At 37.9% G+C, this 20,997-nt stretch overlaps 1 protein-coding gene across 1 annotated transcript in view; it reads right to left on the bottom strand.

Moving 5' to 3' along the window:
* Positions 1-2,214, bottom strand: part of LOC118709659 (fibroblast activation protein alpha) — a 64,126-nt gene extending 61,912 nt beyond the window's left edge. The window contains exons 1-2 of the mRNA XM_036421916.2: positions 1,947-2,214; positions 1,521-1,605 (exon numbers count right to left, since the gene is read on the bottom strand). Of these exons, the coding sequence (XP_036277809.1) occupies positions 1,521-1,605; positions 1,947-1,952 (91 nt within the window). The 5' untranslated portion in view covers positions 1,953-2,214. The remainder of the gene's footprint in view (positions 1-1,520; positions 1,606-1,946) is intronic.
* Positions 2,215-20,997: the final 18,783 nt, after the last annotated feature.

Genomic DNA, 20,997 nt, shown 5'->3' with positions numbered 1-20,997 from the left:
CCCCAAGGTGATCAGTGCACATCATAGAGACTGGTCATTCCACCATTCGGTTGATTTGCATATTAGGGTTTTATTATATAGGGTTACACAAATATCTATGTGGGTGTATACTTTTCTATTATTTGTAAATGTGCAACTATAGTATATTTCCTATTAGAAATTATGGCTCAAATTCCAAAGTGCAAAGTGGAAAGGCAAGCCATCCTTGCCTGTGAACATGGGAGCAGCTCACAATTTAGTCCAGACACTTTGGTACTCAGAATATTCATTTCTGAGGGAGCAACAACATGTTGATCTCAAGTACTGGGAGTTCCTTTTAAAATCAGGAGGTAATTCTGAACAGATTGACATTCAACGGGTCAGTGGGACCTAACATGTCACCTGACAATTGCTAGCATGAGTGAAATATGGCTCCTAAGCCACTGAGGTACAGCACTGATCTGGAAACAATTTTAACTTGAAAAAACATAAAAAATATGGATGCACATAATACCTCTCAACAGCCTAAGAATAATTGTGTGCTGGCAGAGAGCAGGAAATGGATTGAAGATTAACACTGAAGATGCAAGTACAATGCCTTCATCATATTGGTTAACCTCTTCATTTTGTAATTCTGTGAAAATCCCATGAGCATTTTGAATTTTTCAAAGTATTTTCTGTATTTTAATTTTTAAAACAATGGATCATTTAGGACTCCTAGATTCTTTAGCTAAAGATTTGTCATTGAGTTTCCTTTACTAACAGTTAACTTTTAACCAAAGGTATTCCCTACCTTAGCTATTAAAAGCTTTTAATAATTGTTGCTACACACTTTCCCCTCAAAGCACAAGACCTGTTATTGTTGTGTTTTTCCCCTGGTTCATAATTTGAGCTTCTCTTCATAACTTTTACAGAAACATACCTTTAATATTGCTGGATAATGTATAGACAAAGTCTTAATTTAAATTTATCAGTCCATAGTATCTTCCAACTTTCAGCATATGGAGGTTGGTGTTAATCTAAACCCTTTTTAAAAGAATTCATTTATCACTAAACATAATGCTTATGTTTTTTTTTTCTAATGTATTGTAATTGTTCATTGCTACTGCAACTAAATTTTTGAAAAGATGCATAATAAAACAAACAAGCACAAAGCCATCATTTCTGTTTTAACTTTTCAATTCATACTCAGTTTTACTTTCCATGAGGCAATCTGTGAAAGCAATGTTAGTAAAAAATATTGCCTCTAAAAGTCTGTCAAAGCTCGTAATTTAGTGTATATTTGGGAAGGTGTGGGAATGATACAGAAAGTGCTTATGTTTTTCTATTGCTGAAATAATATTGAAAAATCTCTTTCTACTCCTGCCTGAAATTCCTCATGATTTCTGGTTGCACGAGAACATATCTGTGAGCTTATACGTCTTCATGGAAATAACAGATTTACTTTGGAAAATAAGCACCTTGGAAATGTCCAGTAACTTGTGACCATGTGTTAGTGCATTTTCCAAGGCTGACAGAGCAAATTAGAGAAAAATTCTTACCTCTCAAAGGACGCAAGACAATGCACATCACCAATAAAGCAAGCACAGCAGAGGAGGCGATTCCGAATACAATTTTTAACCAAGTCTATGTAAAATAAAAGTGAATTAGATATACATACAGTTTCTGCTAAGTAGTATAATAGAAAAAACAAGATTTTGTTTGCCGTTAGATCTTAGTTCTCCTTCACACAAACTTTTGATTGTCTTCCTCTGGTCTGGCTATAATTGCTGGAATTTTTCCAGCTCCACACAGACAAATGTTTCTACAGTATATTTAGAATAATCTCCCAATCTCAACCCGCTCCAGGAAGTACATACTTTATGGACAAATCCTCACCTTCTAAACAATATAAAACATTGTTCGCACTTAATTCTCATTCTGCCAGCCCTCATTCTTTAGCAACACCTGAGTTTGCATATACTAACCTTCATTTTTCCAGATGTTTGTGAAAGTCAGCTAATTCTGACTTCGGAGTGTGGGTCACTGCATCTGTGAAAACCGTTGAAAGGAAGCAAGTCTGTCTTCTTTGGAGTTGGAAGCCGAAGTTAGGACAAGGTTTTTTTTTCTTTCTTTCTTTTCTTTTTTTTTCTTTCCACGGACTTTTCAGAACCGTGCCAAATTTCAAAAGATTTCTGTAAAATTAGAAACAGATTTTGGGGGCGTTCTTGGCCTTGAAATGAACTGTGAATGGCTTCAGGGAGGTTTTACAGCCTTCTCATCCTTGTAAATTCTACACCAACATCTGCTTACGTTGACAGACAGAGGTTTTTAAGCCTTTTTTTTTTTTTTTTTTTTTAACAAGTTTAGTTTTATGTTTCATTTTCTTCTAGAAATCTCTCACAGATTACTTTGGCAACTTATTGAGTTTCATATAACTTTTCTATTTGCAACCCAAAGAAGAATTAAAATAGCACCAAATTTCAGGTATGTGTAGTACACATACTCTAATTTCGAAGAGAGAAAGAAAATCACAGCCACGAAAGATTTTGTGAGAAATATGCCATGTAACTGTACTTTTCTTCCTCTAAGACACTGTGAGGTACTGCAGACAGAAATGTTTTCCTTTCAGTACAAATTCTTTGTCCATATAGCACCATATGCACTTCCAGTAAATACAGAAGTTTAAAAATTCAACTGTCTAAACCCACGGCTGCTTTCCTTTAAAGAAATAAAATGCCATCTGGTGAAATTTAGTATGGGTTAGGTGTGTATGCACAGGCCAGAAAGATGGAAAGATCAGGAAGAATAATTTCCCAGCAGACCTTTGGAAGAATGGAGATGGCTTTGTGAAAGTGATATTTTTGCTTCCATTTCAGAATGTCTTCTGAGAGAGGAGAACATTTAGCAATGATAAAGCCTTTAAAATAAACACAAAAACATTTGAAAAGAGAAGGAAGCCATATGTACAATTTCATTTTGTCTGAATCCACCTAATTGCAAAGCAATGGCTCACTATGCCAGATCAGTAAAATGGGTGAGTGAATTGAAAACATACCTACAACAGGGTCCAGGAGGACTCTGGCTGGTTCAGTACAATGCACATGGACAGAGCCTGTGTTCCACACCAATCGTTAGTTATTAGCCTTCTGTGTCTCTAGTTTTTCCACTAGTAGTTTTCTCCTTTTGAAGTTTATAATGTTCTCAACCTGACTAACACAAACTCCAGGGCGACCTTTCAGGGGATGTTATGGAAGACCATGAGGAAACATTACCGAAATCTGTTGCTGTTTGCTTTTGTCCACTGGTGTGGCTATCATGGGAGGCTTTCTCCAGCAGACAGCAGGACGGAGGCTTGTGAACTTCCTCTCAGACATTCTCTAGACAGCCCTCCCTGAATTCCAGTCTCATGAAAATTCTGTTGAGGAAAATGAGTCACTAAGCACTTACTGGCAGAGAGCTGTAGCTACCCTGCTTCCACATGAGGCCCCTCCTTTGCAGTTGATGGGGCCAGCTCTTTGCAAACTGAAGCAGTTATTAAGCAATCATTAAGAGCAATATCTGCGTTATGCTACACACCAGTAGGTATCTCCGTGTGATGGTGAGATCCTTAAATCTAAGGAAAAGCCACCAGTCAGCTCCCAGTGAACTGCTCCCATGTGGGACCGCTCAAGTTGACTGCCTTCTTTGGAAAATCCACGCAGCATGTTCTCAGAAGTTCTGTCTCAGCTTGCCAAAGCCCCACAGCCCATAGTACCTTTTAGTGGGTTATTTAAAAGACTGAGTGCTCTGAAGAAAAACGGATTGTCATAAATGATTAAGGTGTCATTAAAATGGATAGTATTTGCTCTAACAATTAAAAATGCACCGACATGAGACTAGCCCGTGTGCCGCTTAGGATTGCAGCCAAGTGTGGGCATCCACAGGCGACTCATTAAACAGCTCCCATGAAGAAATCGAGGTGCTTTAAGAGGGACAACTTTTAAGTTGAAACTGTGAGAGGGGAAATTATGAGTCTAAAACATGTTTATTTTGTTTTGTTTGGGTTTGTGGGGGTTATTCTGGTGATTTCTTTTTCAAATTTTGGGTGCTTTAAACTGCAACTTACTGTTATAAGCTGTTTTAAGAGAAAAATGAAACTGACTACAGAAATTAATATATAATTAATCAAAAGGGGAAAGGAAACCTGAAAAGAGGTTTTCTTTCCCCATTTAATTAATAATATATTACTTATAACAGAGTGACACATCTCCACCCTTTTGAGATAATGTGTAAGAGTTTCAATTTTTCTCCAGATGGGGAATCCTACAAAAATTTGGATTATTTTACATTAGACTGTATTTACTGGCTTTTTCTCCTTTTAAAGTCAAAATGAAAATGCTAATGCTAATACTTAAAAAAAAAACACATTAAAGAAACTGACCATTATTCTTATTTTACACAGCACCCAGTAGACTTTTTTTGGGGGGGTGGTGGTGGGGGGGTAGGAGGTAGATTATGAAAAAGTCTCAGCCCATGTCCTCAGAAAGCTTACCTTCTAGGACAATCGTGGCAGGTGAATTCTTACATACGCTTTTTTCCCCCTTCCTGGAGCTCTGCTGAGAGAGAGCCTCAAGTTGGGATTGAGCTTAGCAGGAAAGAGCCCCCTGGCTGGTTGTGGATTTCTGCAGGGACCCAGGGAGAGGGGCAGAATGTACACAGCACATATTTGTACAATCCTTAACTCAAGTCTAATTTTGTCAGACTGGAACTTTTCTCAAAAAGCTGTGTATCTATTAGAATGCCACAGAAGTAGAAAGTATGACTTTGACTGTAAAAATTAAGAGCAAGAATTAGGATAATAGATGCTCAACTGGGCTTCCCCCCCCCCCAGATATGGACCTTATAAGACTTAATTTGGAATATGACTACATTCTGGAGAAATTAACTGGAACATAAATCCTCAACTTTCTAAAAGAGTTCTCTAGAACTATTTAGTAATAGCCATTGTAGGTCTGCTAAAAAATTATTTTGGTTTAGTTGTTTTCCTAGAAAATACACTCAGCTATATATTTCTAAAGTGTGAAGGTAAGACCATGCTGCAAGCATAGTAAGGATGTTGTCTTTTTATTCGTGGGTAGAGAGAGAAAGAAAAAGGGAAGCATTTGTTTACCTAAAGCTAAGAAAGATTATTTAAGAATGAGTAATAAGCAAGGGAACCCTTTCTCCTGGAGTCATCAAGGGGAGGCCAGTAGACTTTATCAGGCCCAAACAGACAAAGTGTTGGCTGTGCAAATGGAGGGTTTTTCATCTGTCAGGCATGCAAGGATTGGCCTCCTCCCAGAGTTACAGTAGGCTGTGTCTGTCACCCCTTGAGTCTCTCTGGACCTCTACACCCTGAGCCCAAGCAGCTGACTTCTCTTGCAGGGCATGAGCTCCCTGAGGGTGGGGATGATACATTCCTTCAGGCTAATGTCATATGGCGGGAAGAGCTTGACCCAATAATGATGGCATCTGTATGTGGTATGAGAGAGGGACTCATCACAGGGAGCCTGGCCACTGTCTCTTCAGCTCTTCCTGGAGCCACACCTCAATCTCTCCTCACACACTCTAGTCTGCCCTGCCCTCCCTCTGCCAGAGACCAGAGTGAGTGACTGTAAATAAGATTTTGTGAATTGGCCCTTTAGGAGGGTGCCTGTGTTTCTAGCAGACTCCTCTCTCTCCCTGTGAACAGAATCCCCAGTTATTTTTACAGCCTGGTAATATGTGTACTCCTCTTCCTTGCTCTGACACTCTGGGTCTAGAAGCCAGGCCTGGGGCTGGGACTCCACACTTCTCAGGGGAAATCTTTGCACCTGAAAATCCCCTCTGAATGCTTAGCTATCTCAGGTGTGTGGGGGGGGGGACCAGGCCTTTTAGTATCTCTACCCTTCCTACTCGTTTTGATGTGTCTTCTGTGAATCCTTGGTCTTCAGACTTCTGTTCACCTAGTCTTCAGTTGGTTATTCAGCTTGGTTTTTCTATAACTTAGTTGTAATTCAAGTGTGTTCCTGAGAGGCGGTGAGGCTAACTTCCACCTATCCCACTACCACCGTAGATCCTCAATTAGATCTTCTTTTTTGAGTAACTGATTCTAAGTTTGGGTTGTTTTCATGTTACTTGCAAAAAGTCTCTCAAGAGTCACATAACTGATGGGATATAAAAGTAGAATCTTAAGAATATTCTCTACTGAGAAGCATGAGAAATGTTACTGAACCCACAGAGAAAGAAATGTAATTCTATCCAACTAATTAGTTCAGAAGCATTATTTACATAGTACACAAATTATAAAAATACTAGAGGCCCAGTGCACAAAATTCGTGTACGTGGTGGGGGGTGTTCCTCAGCCTAGCCTGCACCCTCTCCAATCTGGAACCCCTTGAGGGATGTCTGATTGCTACACCAGGATTGAGCCTAATTGGATGTTCAGACATCCCTCTTACAATCCAGGACTACTGGTTCCCAACCACTTGCCTGCCTCTGCCTGATTGCCCATAACCACTTCTGTCTGCCAGCCTGATCATCCCCTAACCACTCCACTGCCAGCTTGATTGACAACTAACTGCTCTCTGGCCAGCATGATTGCCCCTAACTGCCCTCCCTGCAGTCCTGGTTCCCCCCAACTGCCTCCCCTGCTAACCTGGTCTCCCCTGCATCCCTAGTTCCCCCCAACTGCCCTCCCCTGCTGTTCTGGTCCCCCTTAACTGCCCTCAACTGCAGGCCTGGTCTCCCCCTTCCCCCTATTGCCCTCCTCTGTTGTCCCAGTCACTCCTAACTGTCCTCCCCTGTAGGCCTGGGTCCCCCTCAACTGTCCTCCACTGCAGGCCTGGTTCCCCCCAGCCAACTGCCCTCTACTACAGGCCTGGCCCCCCCCAACTGCCATCTCTTGCTGGCCTGGTCTCCCCCAACTGCCCTCCTCTGCTGGTCATCTTGTGGCGGCCATATTGTGTCCACATGGGGGCAGCCATCTTTGGCTATATGGGAGTGGCCATCTTGTGTCTTAGAGTGACAATTAATTTGCATATTACTCTTTTATTAGATAGAATAATTATAAAAATATAATCATAGCAATGTTAAATATTGCTTGAAAACAAAGAAATACAAAATAAAATACCAAAATGGGATAATTTTCACTTACTGGATTAACAGATTTACAAATGGAAGAAAGGGTGCAGAGAAAAAACACACTCTCATGTTGGTAGAGGAAAGTACTACAAACTTTTAGGGGTACATTTAGGGGTAAATGTCATCTCCTTTTGGGATAGCAATTCTATTTCTACAAATGTACTTAAAGGATGATACTGGATAAGTGTACAAATATGCAACCAGAGAGTGTTGTTGAAATTCAGCTTACAATATCTAGAAATGGAAAATCAGCCAAAGAGAATTAGGCAAATCCATTATAGAATCCTAGAGGCCCGATGCATGAAATTCATGCGAGAGTAGGCCTTCCTTCCCCTGGCTTCCAGCACTGGCTTCCCTCTGGCAGCTGGGACCTGGGCTCCCCTCCAGCTGCTGTAGGTACCCAGGACCAGGCTTCTCTCACAGCCCTGGCTTCATCCTTAAGGTCATCCTTAAGGTCACCTGTCTAATTAGCATATTATGCTTTTATATAATAATAAAAGCATAATATGCTATAATAAAATATGTAAATGAATGACACAGGTCTAAATGTACTGACATAGAAAACATCTACAATTTATTGCTTTTTTGTGGCGGGAGGAAGAAAATGTTTATGTAGGTGTACAAATAGTAGAAACTCTGGAAAGACATTCCTCAGAGCTTTGGGGACGAAGGGAGTGTGTGGTGGACGTAGTCTTCTCATTTTTTTGTGGCGGGAGGAAGAAAATGTTTATGTAGGTGTACAAATAGTAGAAACTCTGGAAAGACATTCCTCAGAGCTTTGGGGACGAAGGGAGTGTGTGGTGGACGTAGTCTTTTCTGGAAGCAGAAAATAAAGGGAGTACTTGGTCTATAGCATATTTAGAAAAAATCCTAAAACCCACTAAAATCAATCTGCTTTTTATTATCACCCTGTCCAGCAATTCTAAAGAATTGTAGTGATAAATACTCCTTACTACTGAAGCAGACTACTCCATTCCAACCATACCCCAACTTGTATGCCATTCCAACAAAGGTCAAAAAGTGGTATCCCTGTGAGAAAATAAAGGTAGGTCAGAGGGCCTGATGGTCAGGAAAATTTATTTGTGGGGGTAACAAACATCCCTGTGTGTTCATTATACAAAGTGTATGAAGCCAAGTTTAAGACCTTTACAATTCTTGCTTGGTCTCTATCTGTATGTCTTGCCCCCCACCCCCATTTGATCCCTGGTCTACCAGTATAAGCTAGGAAACCTTTGTCTACAAACCTGCAAATCTATGCCACAGACACAGCCTTTTCTCTTCATGAATGTGCTTCCCCCCCTGCCTTGAGTTTTATTCCCATGGAAAACTTTAAATTTAAAATAGAATTTCTAATAATACTGTAGCATAATGAATATCTTAATGATGTTAAGTTCAGACAGTTTGGCTGACTGATGGGAAAATTATGCAACTTCTTTAAGAAGTCCACTATAAAACAGTAAAGGAACTGGTAGAGCAGGAGAGAGACAACTTTTGGTAGCACATCCATGTCATATCATAGAGTCAGGCCACTTAGCTTTCAAGAGAAATCATGTGCTATCATAAAAAAAAAATAATAATAAACTGTCACTAACCTAACATGTATGCATTACCATCTTAAGCCTTTATATAAATAATTTTCTTATGTGCCTAAGAGACAACATCAGTAAGATTTTTGGATCAGAAAATAGGAAAGACATTACAACAAGGGCTGTAGTCCTCACTCAAATATCACCTTGGCTAAATCATTCATTTAAAATTGACCACTCTCAAATTGCAGTTTTTCCTAGCTTTCTCTTTTTTCTCCCTCTACATATTTTACCACTTCTCAATATCCTGTAATATGTATTTATGTATATATGTATGTACATATTTTTTACTGCTTATTCCTCTTTGCCCCACATATAGCTCCATTTTTGGCTTATCTCATTCATACGTCCCAAGGATGTAGGACCAATGGTTGGCATAAAATAAGTGCTTAATAAATACTGCTGACTAAATGAATAAATAAAGAAAGGAAAGAAGGAAAGAAGGAAGGAAGGAAAGAAGAAAGGAAGGAAGGAAAGGAGGGAGGGAGGGAGGAATAGAGGAAATGGAGCTCACCCCCTGCTTACTATAGGCCCAAGTTAGATAACACTAAGGAGAGCATCTCCAGGTGTGACCATTAAACTCTCAAGCTTATTATTATTAAACAATTATACAGTATATTAACCATTGTTACCCAACAATGGTCATTTAATCCTTGTGCTACCGCTTCAGGGTGTTTTTCAACATGAATTGTAGTTTTGTTCATTATAGCATGGAGAATTAGTAATAGGAGACTTTACTGCAGCTATTCATTTAGTTTTTCCTGAGAACTAAGGAAAGATTACCAGCTCTTTACAAGAAGTATCTGTTTATAGATTAGTAAAGTGAGAATTAGTTTAACTCCCTGACTACTTCCTTTTGACATTCTAATTATCAAAATTTCAATGAATATGTAATTTAATTTATTGCTATGTTTCACTCTGATACTTTTTCTGGCAACTTGTAGTTTAAACTATACTGTATAAAACAATTGTACCAGTATATATACTTAATTACAAAAGCAACCATTTGATTACATTCTAGGAATGCTAGAGAGCTAGAAAAACTCTTTGTGCCATTCATGTGCCAGAATTATGGGAGTTTTTTTGTTGTTGTTATTGTTGTTGTTGTTGTTGTTGTTTAAGCCCAGCATAACTTTATTGGCTTCTTAATGGAGTTGATCATCCCATTGGTGGGTGAACCCTGAGAGGTCACTGGGCTGCTGCCACCAAGCTCAGGCTCAATTTTCTTAGCCAGCTGCCTTCCCAGTTCCTTTCTCCATTGGTCAGCAGGACCCACAGACACCAACATAAGGATATAAATAGAAAGGCCAGAAAGGTGGGACTTCCAGGAGGGAGAAGAAAGAAGTGGAGGCTTTAGAAGATCATGTTACCATAACTTGCACACTGCTCTGCATCTCAGAGCTATCAGGTAGGCTCTGGAGAGCCAACCAAAGGAAGATAACAGTACTCTGTCAGTGCCAGGAAATGTTTGAGCTGCTGTATCATGCAGCTGACACCTTTTTGTTTGGGGATGTTTCTCATGCTTCAATGTGGTGCTGTTTGTGAACACCAGTTTTGATCAGACCCTTTATCAGTTGTCACTTTGGCCTTTGGGAAAGACTCGTTATGCAAAAAGAAAGATAAGAGCGAACAGAGGGAGGGTCAGAGAGAGTTCACATGGGAGGAGGTATAGTTATAATACACAGAAATGAATCAAACCTGACACCTGCTTTTCCTCCTCCTCAATTCAAACTGATTATACTCTACTTCATATTCTCTCTTAAACTGGGCTCCCTGGAAACAGACCTCTGAGATGGAGAGATTCAAGTATGGTTTTTGGGGGAGATGGAAAGTGGGTGGGGGGTTGAAAAGTGAAGGGAAGTGAAGAAGGCAGGATGGGGGAGAGGAAGACATTGAGACGCACTAGAATTGCAAAGTGGTCTCAGTTTACCCTACAGGGCCCTCAGGAGTGTGATGGCCAGCCGTTCAGAGTGTTCCCAAATGGAGTAAAGGGGACCGGCTTGTGTTTCTTCATCAGTCATTTGGCTTCAGCCACTCTCAAGACATAACATTAGTGTGGCAGTTCCCCAGAGCCTAAGGTAATACCCAGAAAGATGGGCAGCTGTGAGCTGAGGAGCAAAGTGTCTTAGCCCTGTAGGAAGAATCTGGTCAGAGAATCATGGTGTTCATTAGGTATTCTCAAGTAATTGTTTTATCAGATATAAAGATATGAACAACCAGGAAGTTAAGAGAAAATGAGAGAATCTAAAGTTAGGTAATAACTTGCAATAAAACAATTGGAATTTCACGTTTAAGCTGAACTTTTCTATGATTTCTTAAAATAATAGAATTGCCACTAGCCAAATATTGAGCATTTGAAATTTGGCAAGTTCAAACTGAGATTTCCAGACATAAAAAATACATACTAAGTTTTGGGCACTGAAGAAAAAAAATAATGTAAAACATCTTATTAATGACTTAATATTGATAATATGCCGATATTATATTTTTATTTTATTGAGTTAAATAAGTTATTAACATTAATGTCATCTTTTTTTGTTTTTAAATGTTGCTATTGGCAAGCTGTACATTAGGGATGTGTATCACATTATAGTTTCATTGGGCAGAGCTAGTCTAGAATAATCATAAAGTCTAACAAAGGTATCATTTCAGACTACAGCCTGAGACAGAGCAGCATTGGAAGGGAACACAGAATAGGGAGTGAAGAAATCGTCTTTCCAGAAACTTACTTCCCTGCCTTACTGGAATGGTAACCCAAAAGCACCATACTTAGTTCTTGAGATATCAAGATAGCACTTGGGTCATACAACCAGGCTACCTCCATTGATAGAGTAAGAATGGAAGTAGGAAATAGATGAGATTCCCTTTGCTGTTCTTAGGACGCAGAACCTTTGGGAAGTAAAGGGTTTGCTTTATTCAGGAGCTTCTGACTCATGTGAAACCTTGTCCTCAGGACAAGGAAATTATCTCCACCACAGCTCAGTAATCCATTAGGTGGACTAGGAAACAGCTGGAGCTCAGTGAGGAAGGTATTGGGTGCAATTACATAGTTACTCCATGTGCCAGGACCATGACCACCACATGTGGCGCTAGATGCCAACAAGCAGAACTTTAGTCATAGTGAGAGAGAAAATGAGTTAATGTAAAGAAATTTCTTGTATTTGTTTCTATCACCAACAGTTCTGTACTTTTGTATTTATTTTCTTTATTGGCATCAATTCCATGCCAGCCATGTCTTCCCATAGCATGGTTTTATTTCAGCGTCATTCAGAACCATTCATTCCTTCCATTCTCACTGCCAATAACCAAGTCCACATTTTCATCACTACAGCCTGAATGACCACAGCCAGATCTGTCCTTAGGTCTTTTTCCTTCCAATGTTTCTCTCTTTATTTTGACATAGCCTGCTAACTCTTTATAGGTCATCTTTCCAAAATATGTCACTCCACTGCTCAAAAATTAAAATGACTTCATTTTTGATTACCCAATCAAGCTCAGACTCAGTGTGACATTCCAATAAATATGCAAAATATGGGTTTTTTTCCTCCTTCTTCCTCATTCCCTCCATTTAGAACACACTTGGTACTCTTCTTCCCTTTTAAAATTATTTTAAAGAAATAAGAATTGAACAAATACCTTATTCACTCTAATTCAGAAGTTTTCCTCAGTTGATCCATGAATTTCTGAACTCTACAAGACCTATAATTTATACAACTGTTGTATTCTCATCTTTTTTTCTGATAATTTTGTGCCTATAATCATTGAACTCAAAATGAATTTGTGAATTCCCCAAGGTCAGAGGTTGCAACTTATACCCCAAATCAAAAAAAGGGAAACTAATATTTATTGAATGAATTCCTTTCGTCCATCACTGCACAAATCATTTACCAGTTGTTATCTGGAATTTTCTGTATCCACTTTTCCTGTGTATGCTCAGCATTTCCATATTGCCCTGCCAGTGGCCCTGAGGCCTGGTGCCAAATAGCAACCAACTTAAGTAGGTAAGTAGCAGATTTACTGGTGTTTGGGGACAATGATGGTGGAATTTCCACAGATAATTTCCATTTGGGCTGCAGCCTCCTGCCTCCTCCTGGGACTCCCGCTCTCTTCCACATTTCTCCCTTCCTCTTCAGAGCCTCCTAACTCATTCTGTTTCATGCAAAACAATTCATCTGTCTCTTTGATTAATTACCCAGGGAGTCGTAAGAAGGCCTTCAAAACTGAACACCCCTGTTTGGGGTGCGGGTTCTAAAACAAAGATAGTTCTTTTTCTCCTTGAGAGGTGTGCTCCCAGTTTTAAGCAATTATTTTCTCTGCAATACACATATTTTCTCATTTAATCCTTAAACCAATTCATTACATGGACTTTCATGCAAGGCAAGAACTTTTGGTTACGCTACCGTTATTATACAAGTGTTTGTTTGGATTCAGAAAACAGAGTACATTCTGTCCTGTTTCTAATTCTCTGGTTGGAGAATTGGTCAGATGCACTTGAGTCATTTCCTGTGTGAAATACAATGTTTACATATAAGAGTCTTTGGCTGTTTGAAAATGATAACTTCTTATGAACAAATCCTCCTATTCCTTTAGAGATAGTGTATGAGTCTTGGTTCATTCTGGTTGGAGAAACCATAGAGTTATTTGAGCAGGTACACTTTAATATAAGTACTTATTAAAAGTAAAGGGATTACAATAACAGAGGATTTAGCTAATAAGAAATAAAAAGAACTCTCAAGTGTCTAGAAACAGCAGGGGTATAAAGCAGTCACTTCCTTGGTGGCTGAGATAGCACACCCAAGGCTGAGATTCAGACCATATGGAACAGGACAATCATAGGTACTGACAGCACAGGAGCTGCCCTGGTGCCCCCAGAACCTGCTGGATGTCTGCTTTCTGGATCTTGCTGGAAACATGCTCATTGGGTCCCATGAAAGCTGTTTTCTCCCTGGAGACAAGCTACCTAAAACTGCCTGAGAAGATGCAGCTGCTGCTCACTGCGCACTGCTGGCTGCCATACAAGGCCTTGGTGCTAGAGAAACCACATGTCCTACAGGGACCCAGAGCCAGAAAAACCACCAGCACTGCCGAAGCTTGCCAAGCAGGCCCACCAGAACCAGGAAGCAAAGCCTTTCTTTCCTGCAGTCTCTCCTGCACCTTCTAAAGACAAAGTTTAATGTCATGCCAACTAGCAAAGCCAAAATATTTAAAGAGCCCAGATACACATTTAGGAGCAAATAAAAAGGTTGAATTTGAAGATGAAAGGCAATAAATCGCTAACTGGCACTCCAGGGACTAAAAATGTTAGTGTGAATATTCACCAAAAAATTCCCCACTTCCCAATGTACCTTTCTAAGGTGGAAAAGCCATTTGTGGTTTGGGCATTTATCAAGACTAAGAAAAGGGACAGTAAGAAAAAGAAAGGACACAGCAATAGCCTATTGATTGACATAACAGAAAGAGACTGGGGAAAGAGTGGAAAAGGCAGAGAGGAACACAGGATGTATTTAGGAAGGTAATGTTAAGGATTTGGAAAAGGAAGTGGTGAAGTATTTCCAAAGTATCATGAATAATTCTTTGGGAAAGTAAGACTTCAAAAAGATTTTAAATTATTTGTATAATATGCAATATACATTTGGACTTCTGCATGTCAGAAATATTTAAATGACTTTTTAATTAATTTGGGTTTTGACGTTAGATTTCTTCTACAATAGATACAACCTCTTGCTGAGAGAGGACCAGCTTTATTTGGATTACACTGGAGCAGAACATTTTAAAGCTTTTGAATCCTTCAAATTTTTAAATATTCAGATATTTTTCCTTTTATATACCAAATAATAAATGTAACAGAACTTAGTCTCATATATTGGACATATTTATTAAATCAGCAATTTGCAACTGGTGTGCCTCAAGTATTTTTAAAACATGCAATACTTGAATATTTATTCAGGAGCACTAACCTCTTTTCCCTTAGCTTGTCAAATAAAAAAAAATGATAACAGCTAACACAATAATAACTATGTGGTGTGAACAACTCAAAAGTATACCTATGTATTTATTGTTACATGGGCGAACATTTTTGCCACAGAATTTTAGTAATGAGATTTAAAAAAAAAGGTTGAAAATCGCTGTAGTAAATCTGCATTTATCATCTCCATTTCAGCCAGTTCTAATACTGCATGACAGTCCTCTTATCAGTTTCTAGTTAGTCATTTTCCCTTCCTCAAACATGTTTAAAAATCTTTATTACTTTTCTTATGTCCCCATGTCCATCCTCAAATTCAAAGCCTGACTCAGCAGGTAGCCTAGTGATGGATGCCAGGTGAATGTATCCCACCAGCTGTCTACTTTTGTACCTTTTCTTAACTGTATCTTTCATTCATACTTCTTTTTCTTCTGCTTCAGAAGCAGCAGCCACCCTCTATCCAACTTTAACTTTTTTCTGTGCTCTTAGTCTCATTTTCTTCCTTGTTCCCGAGCATTTTGTTTCAACACTTATACCCTCTTCTCTTCCTCTTGAGTCTTGAATTTCTCCCTGTGTCTTACTCCTCGGCCTATAAACAGGCTTGAAATTTAGAATCCTTTAAAAAAAATGTTCCCATCTATTTTATTTTTTTAACACTGCCCATTTAAAGATAATTTATGTTTATTACATCTATTTCCTCTTCACCTCAAATTCACTCTTTGTTGAAGCTTATTTACAAGGTTTAATTGGCACAGGTGTTTTTCTTAGTCTAATCACTTAGTTCAGTCAAATTGGGTACCCAGTGTAAAGCATACTGAAAACATACTAACAATTGGGTATTGTGAACAAAGGTGTGCATGCCACCAACTATCCATCTCTCTACCTACCATCCTGTTTTCAGAACAAACTAGGGCTTTTTCCTCAGTAGCTGTCCAGTAATGACCTCCCCTGGGCCAGAAGGTGACTTTGCTGAGCCAGTTCTCTGGCCTTTGTCTAGGAGAATGTTGGAAAAATAGAATTAGGTCTCAAGGCATCTTGGAAAAGACGGATATGATTGAAACACAGGCATCTCACAGTCCTCCTACCTCTAGCTCCACTCAGAGAAGTCTTGACCGTTCTCCATGACCGTTTCTCAGTCAGAAGTTGGCATCCTCCTTCATTAGTTTATTTCCTTTTCAAACCCTTCCAGAGGAGTTAAATCTTATTAATACTAGTTTCACTATTTCATAATTACTTAGGTAAATAGAGTTTAAAATATTTTTTAAACAAAATGTTATGTTAAGCTACAAAATTATCTCAAACTTATACAGTTTAAACAAAATAATATTTTATTCTAAACATAATTAGAATGACTTTTTCTTTTTAATGGGAGGTCATCATAACAATATTTAATGGTAAAATTTTCTTTTATGAGTTGTCAGGTGTTCCCCTTTTTTCTTATCTTTACACTCTTCAACCTTAACATCCCCATGCCCAAGATGGGATTACCCCCAAAAGGACTTTAAGTAACCACCTGGATACTGCAATCTAATGCCATCATCTTTCTGTCATTCCTGTTGAAAATAATCTCCTCCTGCCCACCTTTGGCACCATGTATTATTGTCTTCTGTATATTATTGTCACTTAGGCACATGATAAATCTCTGTAAATGAATCCTAAAAGCAATAACCTTTTGATCCTTACTATTGTGTAAGAGAATTTGTGGGCAAGATCCTTATTTTTCTCACTACTTTCTGTGCCTAGAGTACCTTACAAATAATATGACTTTAAAATATTTAATAAATGGTTTTCATCAAATAATGAAAATGTGAAATAAATAATTGGTCATTTATTACATACTAGAGGCCCTGTGTACAAAATTCATGCACAAGTAGGGTGCCTAGGCCTGGCCAGCAACCAGGGTCGATAAGATTACTGGACTCCCCACCTCCTCCTTCCCTTGCTCCCTCAGCACCCCTCTTCCACTGGTCACTTGCCATGTTCCACCCCACCCCTGGTGGTCAGCACACATCATAGCAATTGATTGAACTCCCGGTCTCCCTGTCAAACCTCAGAGAGGACACTTTGCATATTAGCCTTTTATATAGATGATGATATAGATATAGATATAGATATAGATATAGATATAGATATAGATATAGATATAGATATAGATGTAGATGATATAGATATAGATAATGTATAAACCTATTAAATTTATTTTTGCCTTTTCATTTCTCATTTTTTTGTCTACATATTTTAGTGTACCCTTTTTATTTTCTTTGCTTCTATTTCATTTTTTTTTTTCATTTTTTAACCTTTATTTTCTTTTTTGCTTCTCAGGCAAAAACTTATTTTACATGGAATGAAAACTTTGGTTTCTTATTTGAGTTTTACATGTTATCTCAAAATTAATGAGTGATAAAAATAAAATACTAAACTAAGTTGTTTATTACAAAATTTATGGAACCTTAACTTATTCTCATAGCTTAGTGGCTTTCAAAAGAAAAAAATATTTAAACTAAACACAAGAACCATCAATATGTTAGAGAAATTTTTTGGATTCATTTATCTATGAAATAAATCCTTTGAAAGTTATAAGTTGAAATTTTAAAATCAAGAGGTTATTGATATTTAGTATGAATTGTGCAAAGTAAAATCATGCAATTATATACCTAAGTCAAATGTTATGAAAAAAAGTAAATTTAGCAGTAGAAACCTTAGTGTGGTACTGAATTGATACTAATCTCTGGTGGGCAACCCTGTTCAAGTTAACAGTAAATCAGTTGTTTTTATCATTTTAGTATTATAAAAATCCTTATAGCTTGATAAATTACAATAATTTCCATGACCTATTAAGATATTCAAAATGAAATAATTAGCCATTCAGCAGTCCATTCATCTATACATAGTCGATAAAATACAAGCCCTCAGAAAAAATATCAGAAGACAGGAATAGCAAAAGGAGATATTTAAGTTGAAAAAATCTTCATCTTTTATTTATTATTATATATGTATATAACTAACTGAATTAAACATTTAAATTTCTTTCATAAGTGTCAAAATGTCCATTTTTGAAATTATTAAATAAAAATATACATTATCAGGTTTATTCAACTTAAATAGTGGCCCAAATATATTCTAATAACTGCATGGTTTTATATTACTTCCTATAATCAGTCTGTCCCTCTTCCCACACTCCCACATAGGATCTGGCCTTTAACTTGGATATAAAAATAATGTACTAAGAGGGCTCACCATTGTCCAATTTCATTTTAAATGAAATGCATATGGAATGATTAATTTTGTGTAAAGGGGAACTTAGTAATACTCTGTGAGAATTTTCTAAAAATTATTAATATTAGTTTAATATATTTTTATTGATTTCAGAGAGGAAGGGAGAGGGAGAGAGAGATAAAGACATCTGTGATGAGAGAAAATCATTGATTTTAGCTGCCTCCTGCCTGTCCCGAGCCTGCAACCTGGGCATGTGCCCTTGACTGGAATTGAACCGGTGCCCTTCAGTCCACAGGCCTATGTTCTCTCCACTAGCCAAGCCAGCTAGGGAAAATATCTAAAAATATATAAAAAAAATATATCTGCAGTGCTTTCCATATGTATTTTATATTTTATAACCTGTGACCTGAGGGGGAAAGTTTAGGGAATTAGAAACAAATAAAAGGCAACCACCTCTTATGCTGGACCAAAATTCCTGGACATTAAATCCTCACTGTAGCTACACCGAACATTTATTCAGAGTGCTCATGTTTCATTACAACCACTATATACTTCTTGGGATAAACCATCTAGACTAAATATTGGATGTGGGGGCTTTTTATTATCAAATGTAGGTCTAAAAAATTCTATTGTTATGTTATACCTACAGCTGTGTTACAACTGCTGCTGCTTTTCTGACCACTCTCACTACTATATTCCATATATTAATGCCTGCTAAGTGCCAATTGCTGGATATGTTCCATGCCACACCCAAATTCTCATGCCAGTCCCTCTAGGTTGGTATTAGTTCCCTGCAGTCTCTGAGAGGTTACATGACTTACCCAAGTCACAAAGCCAGTGAGGATTCTCTCCCCACAAAAACTAAGTTACAAAATTGTATCTCTAGTACAACTAATTAAGGATAATTTCCAAAACAGAAGAAAACAAAAGCTTACAATCATTCCAAATGAACTTCATAACTCTTAGAAGAAAATAAAATAATTTTCTTATTTTTTCTTTATTACCATGACTCATGTAATTGTTTACCAGATTTTGGAAACGAGCACTTTATCATGCTCAGAGTGAGTGAGCATCACTTTCTTTGTATGTTCTCCCCATTCCAGTTCTGAAAAAGTGAACTATGTGAGATGTTGGGAGGTGACACGGGGGTTTTGTTTTTGAAGAACATGAAGGATGGCTGCTGACGAGGTGGTGAAGAAGGACTTCTAACCACGTGCATAGGCCCACATTTGAGAATGGATCAGGGTGACAAGAAAAAACGGTAGCAAGAGCATTTGGTAGAAAATATCAATAATACCCAGTAAGGAATTTACTATGAGGTTGAACATTACTAATATTTTTCACTCTCCTCCTCATCAGCACATAAGTGTGTTCAAGTCTCTCACACCTTCAAAGCAACAATGGTGAGAAACTCCAAATCCTCTTTGGCTGTACCTTCAACTGAATTGAAAGCAATACCAGAAGCCAACTTTTCCCTAAAGCATGACTCTGATGTAGGGAATATTACATTGCAGGGAGGAAAATACCTCTCTTCCAGCATTTTCACTTTCAGCAATTGCTCATGACATGCACTAAATTCAAGCTATTTATATAAACCATGAGTTACTGTATTTTAATTTCATATGGTCTGCAATGACCTCAAACTTTTGGTATAAAATTTTACATTTCTTATTCACAAGGTTTACTTGGGAATGCATGTTGTTCTAAAATTTCCCGACTTTCAGGCCTTTCAAACCTGCCTTGAGACACGTGATTCCAGCTAGAAGTACATTAGAAGAAGTTTAAGTTTAAAAAATGTGGCTCTTAAAAGAAATTTCAATTGTTGTACTGTTGATATTTGGCTCTGTTGACTAATTAGTTTGCCAACCACTGGACTAGGAGAATGGTGGAGTTACAAAAGACCTTTGAAATCATTTAATCCAATCTCATTTTCCTGGAGAGGAAGCACAGGTCCTATGAGATGAGGTTGAAACAGAGGCCCTGTGACAGGAGGTTGCTCAACATCACCCAACTAGCTAAAGGTTTTATAGTGACAAAAAACTTGGGGATTCCAACTGCAGGCTGATGTCTGCATGTCATGAACATATTCTGTAAATGACCCTAACATATTGTAGGTAGTAAACTGTTCAATAACAATCAATAAAAATGCTACAATTAGCAATTGTTTTTTAATGAAATATGTTGCACCATAGTTTGAGTTGTACCATCACATATTAAGTTTTATACTATTCGAAACATATATTTTAAAACTTTGAAGTAGAAATACCATGTTTCCCCGAAAATAAGACATCCTCCTAAAATAAGACCTACTTACAGGTTTCCTTCTGAGTGAAATATAAGGCATCCCTCCGAAAATAAGGCCCCCCCTAGGCTAAACATGAGAGATTTGGTCCACTGATTCTGAAAGAAATGGAGTCACAAGAAATTCACCAGGAAATTCAGGAATTGGATTGTTATGATGATGTTCCAGAAGATGATGACATAATTGTCATTGAATAGATGAGTAAATTCTTGATTCGGTAGGATTAACAGTTTGTCTGGTTTGTGTTGACAACTACCGTACTACCGTACCGTATACAGGTAATAAATTACCTTTATTTTCATTTAACAATAAATGTGTACCGTATTCTTCTTCATGAAAAAATAAGACATCCCCTGAAATAAGACCTAGCGCATCTTTGGGAGCAAAAATTAATATAAGACACTGTCTTATTTTCGGGAAAACAGGGTAACACTTCTTTATTTAAAAATTAGTGGGAAACATAGATGAAAAAACCCTGATATTTGTTGACACCTTACAAACAGTCTACATACGTTACAGTAGTACATTTAGCTATGTTATGCATTTGGTTTCTTGCATAGTTTCAAAAGTGTTTTAGAAGAGAGCAATACTTTAAGTGGAGTCAGCTGGAGTTTTAAAAGGTATTTTAAGAAATCGCAAACTTATTTTGCCTTCTTGCATTCTCAAGAGTTCTGACTGGTTAATATTCACCATTGCTTAAGTCCTCTTAAGATCCAAAGTTACTGTTAGACTGAATTTAATGAACCCATCAAAATCACAGAAGAATTTTCTTTCGCCTCCTCCAACACCTTATTTCTTCTTAGTCAAGGGAGGTAAATGCTTCTGTGAAG

Source organism: Pipistrellus kuhlii, unplaced genomic scaffold (assembly GCF_014108245.1).
Source record: "Pipistrellus kuhlii isolate mPipKuh1 unplaced genomic scaffold, mPipKuh1.p scaffold_m20_p_7, whole genome shotgun sequence".
Classification (NCBI taxonomy): Eukaryota; Metazoa; Chordata; class Mammalia; order Chiroptera; family Vespertilionidae; genus Pipistrellus; species Pipistrellus kuhlii.
The sequence above is the reverse complement of the archived record's forward strand: the minus strand, read 5'-3'. Positions and strand labels throughout refer to the sequence as shown.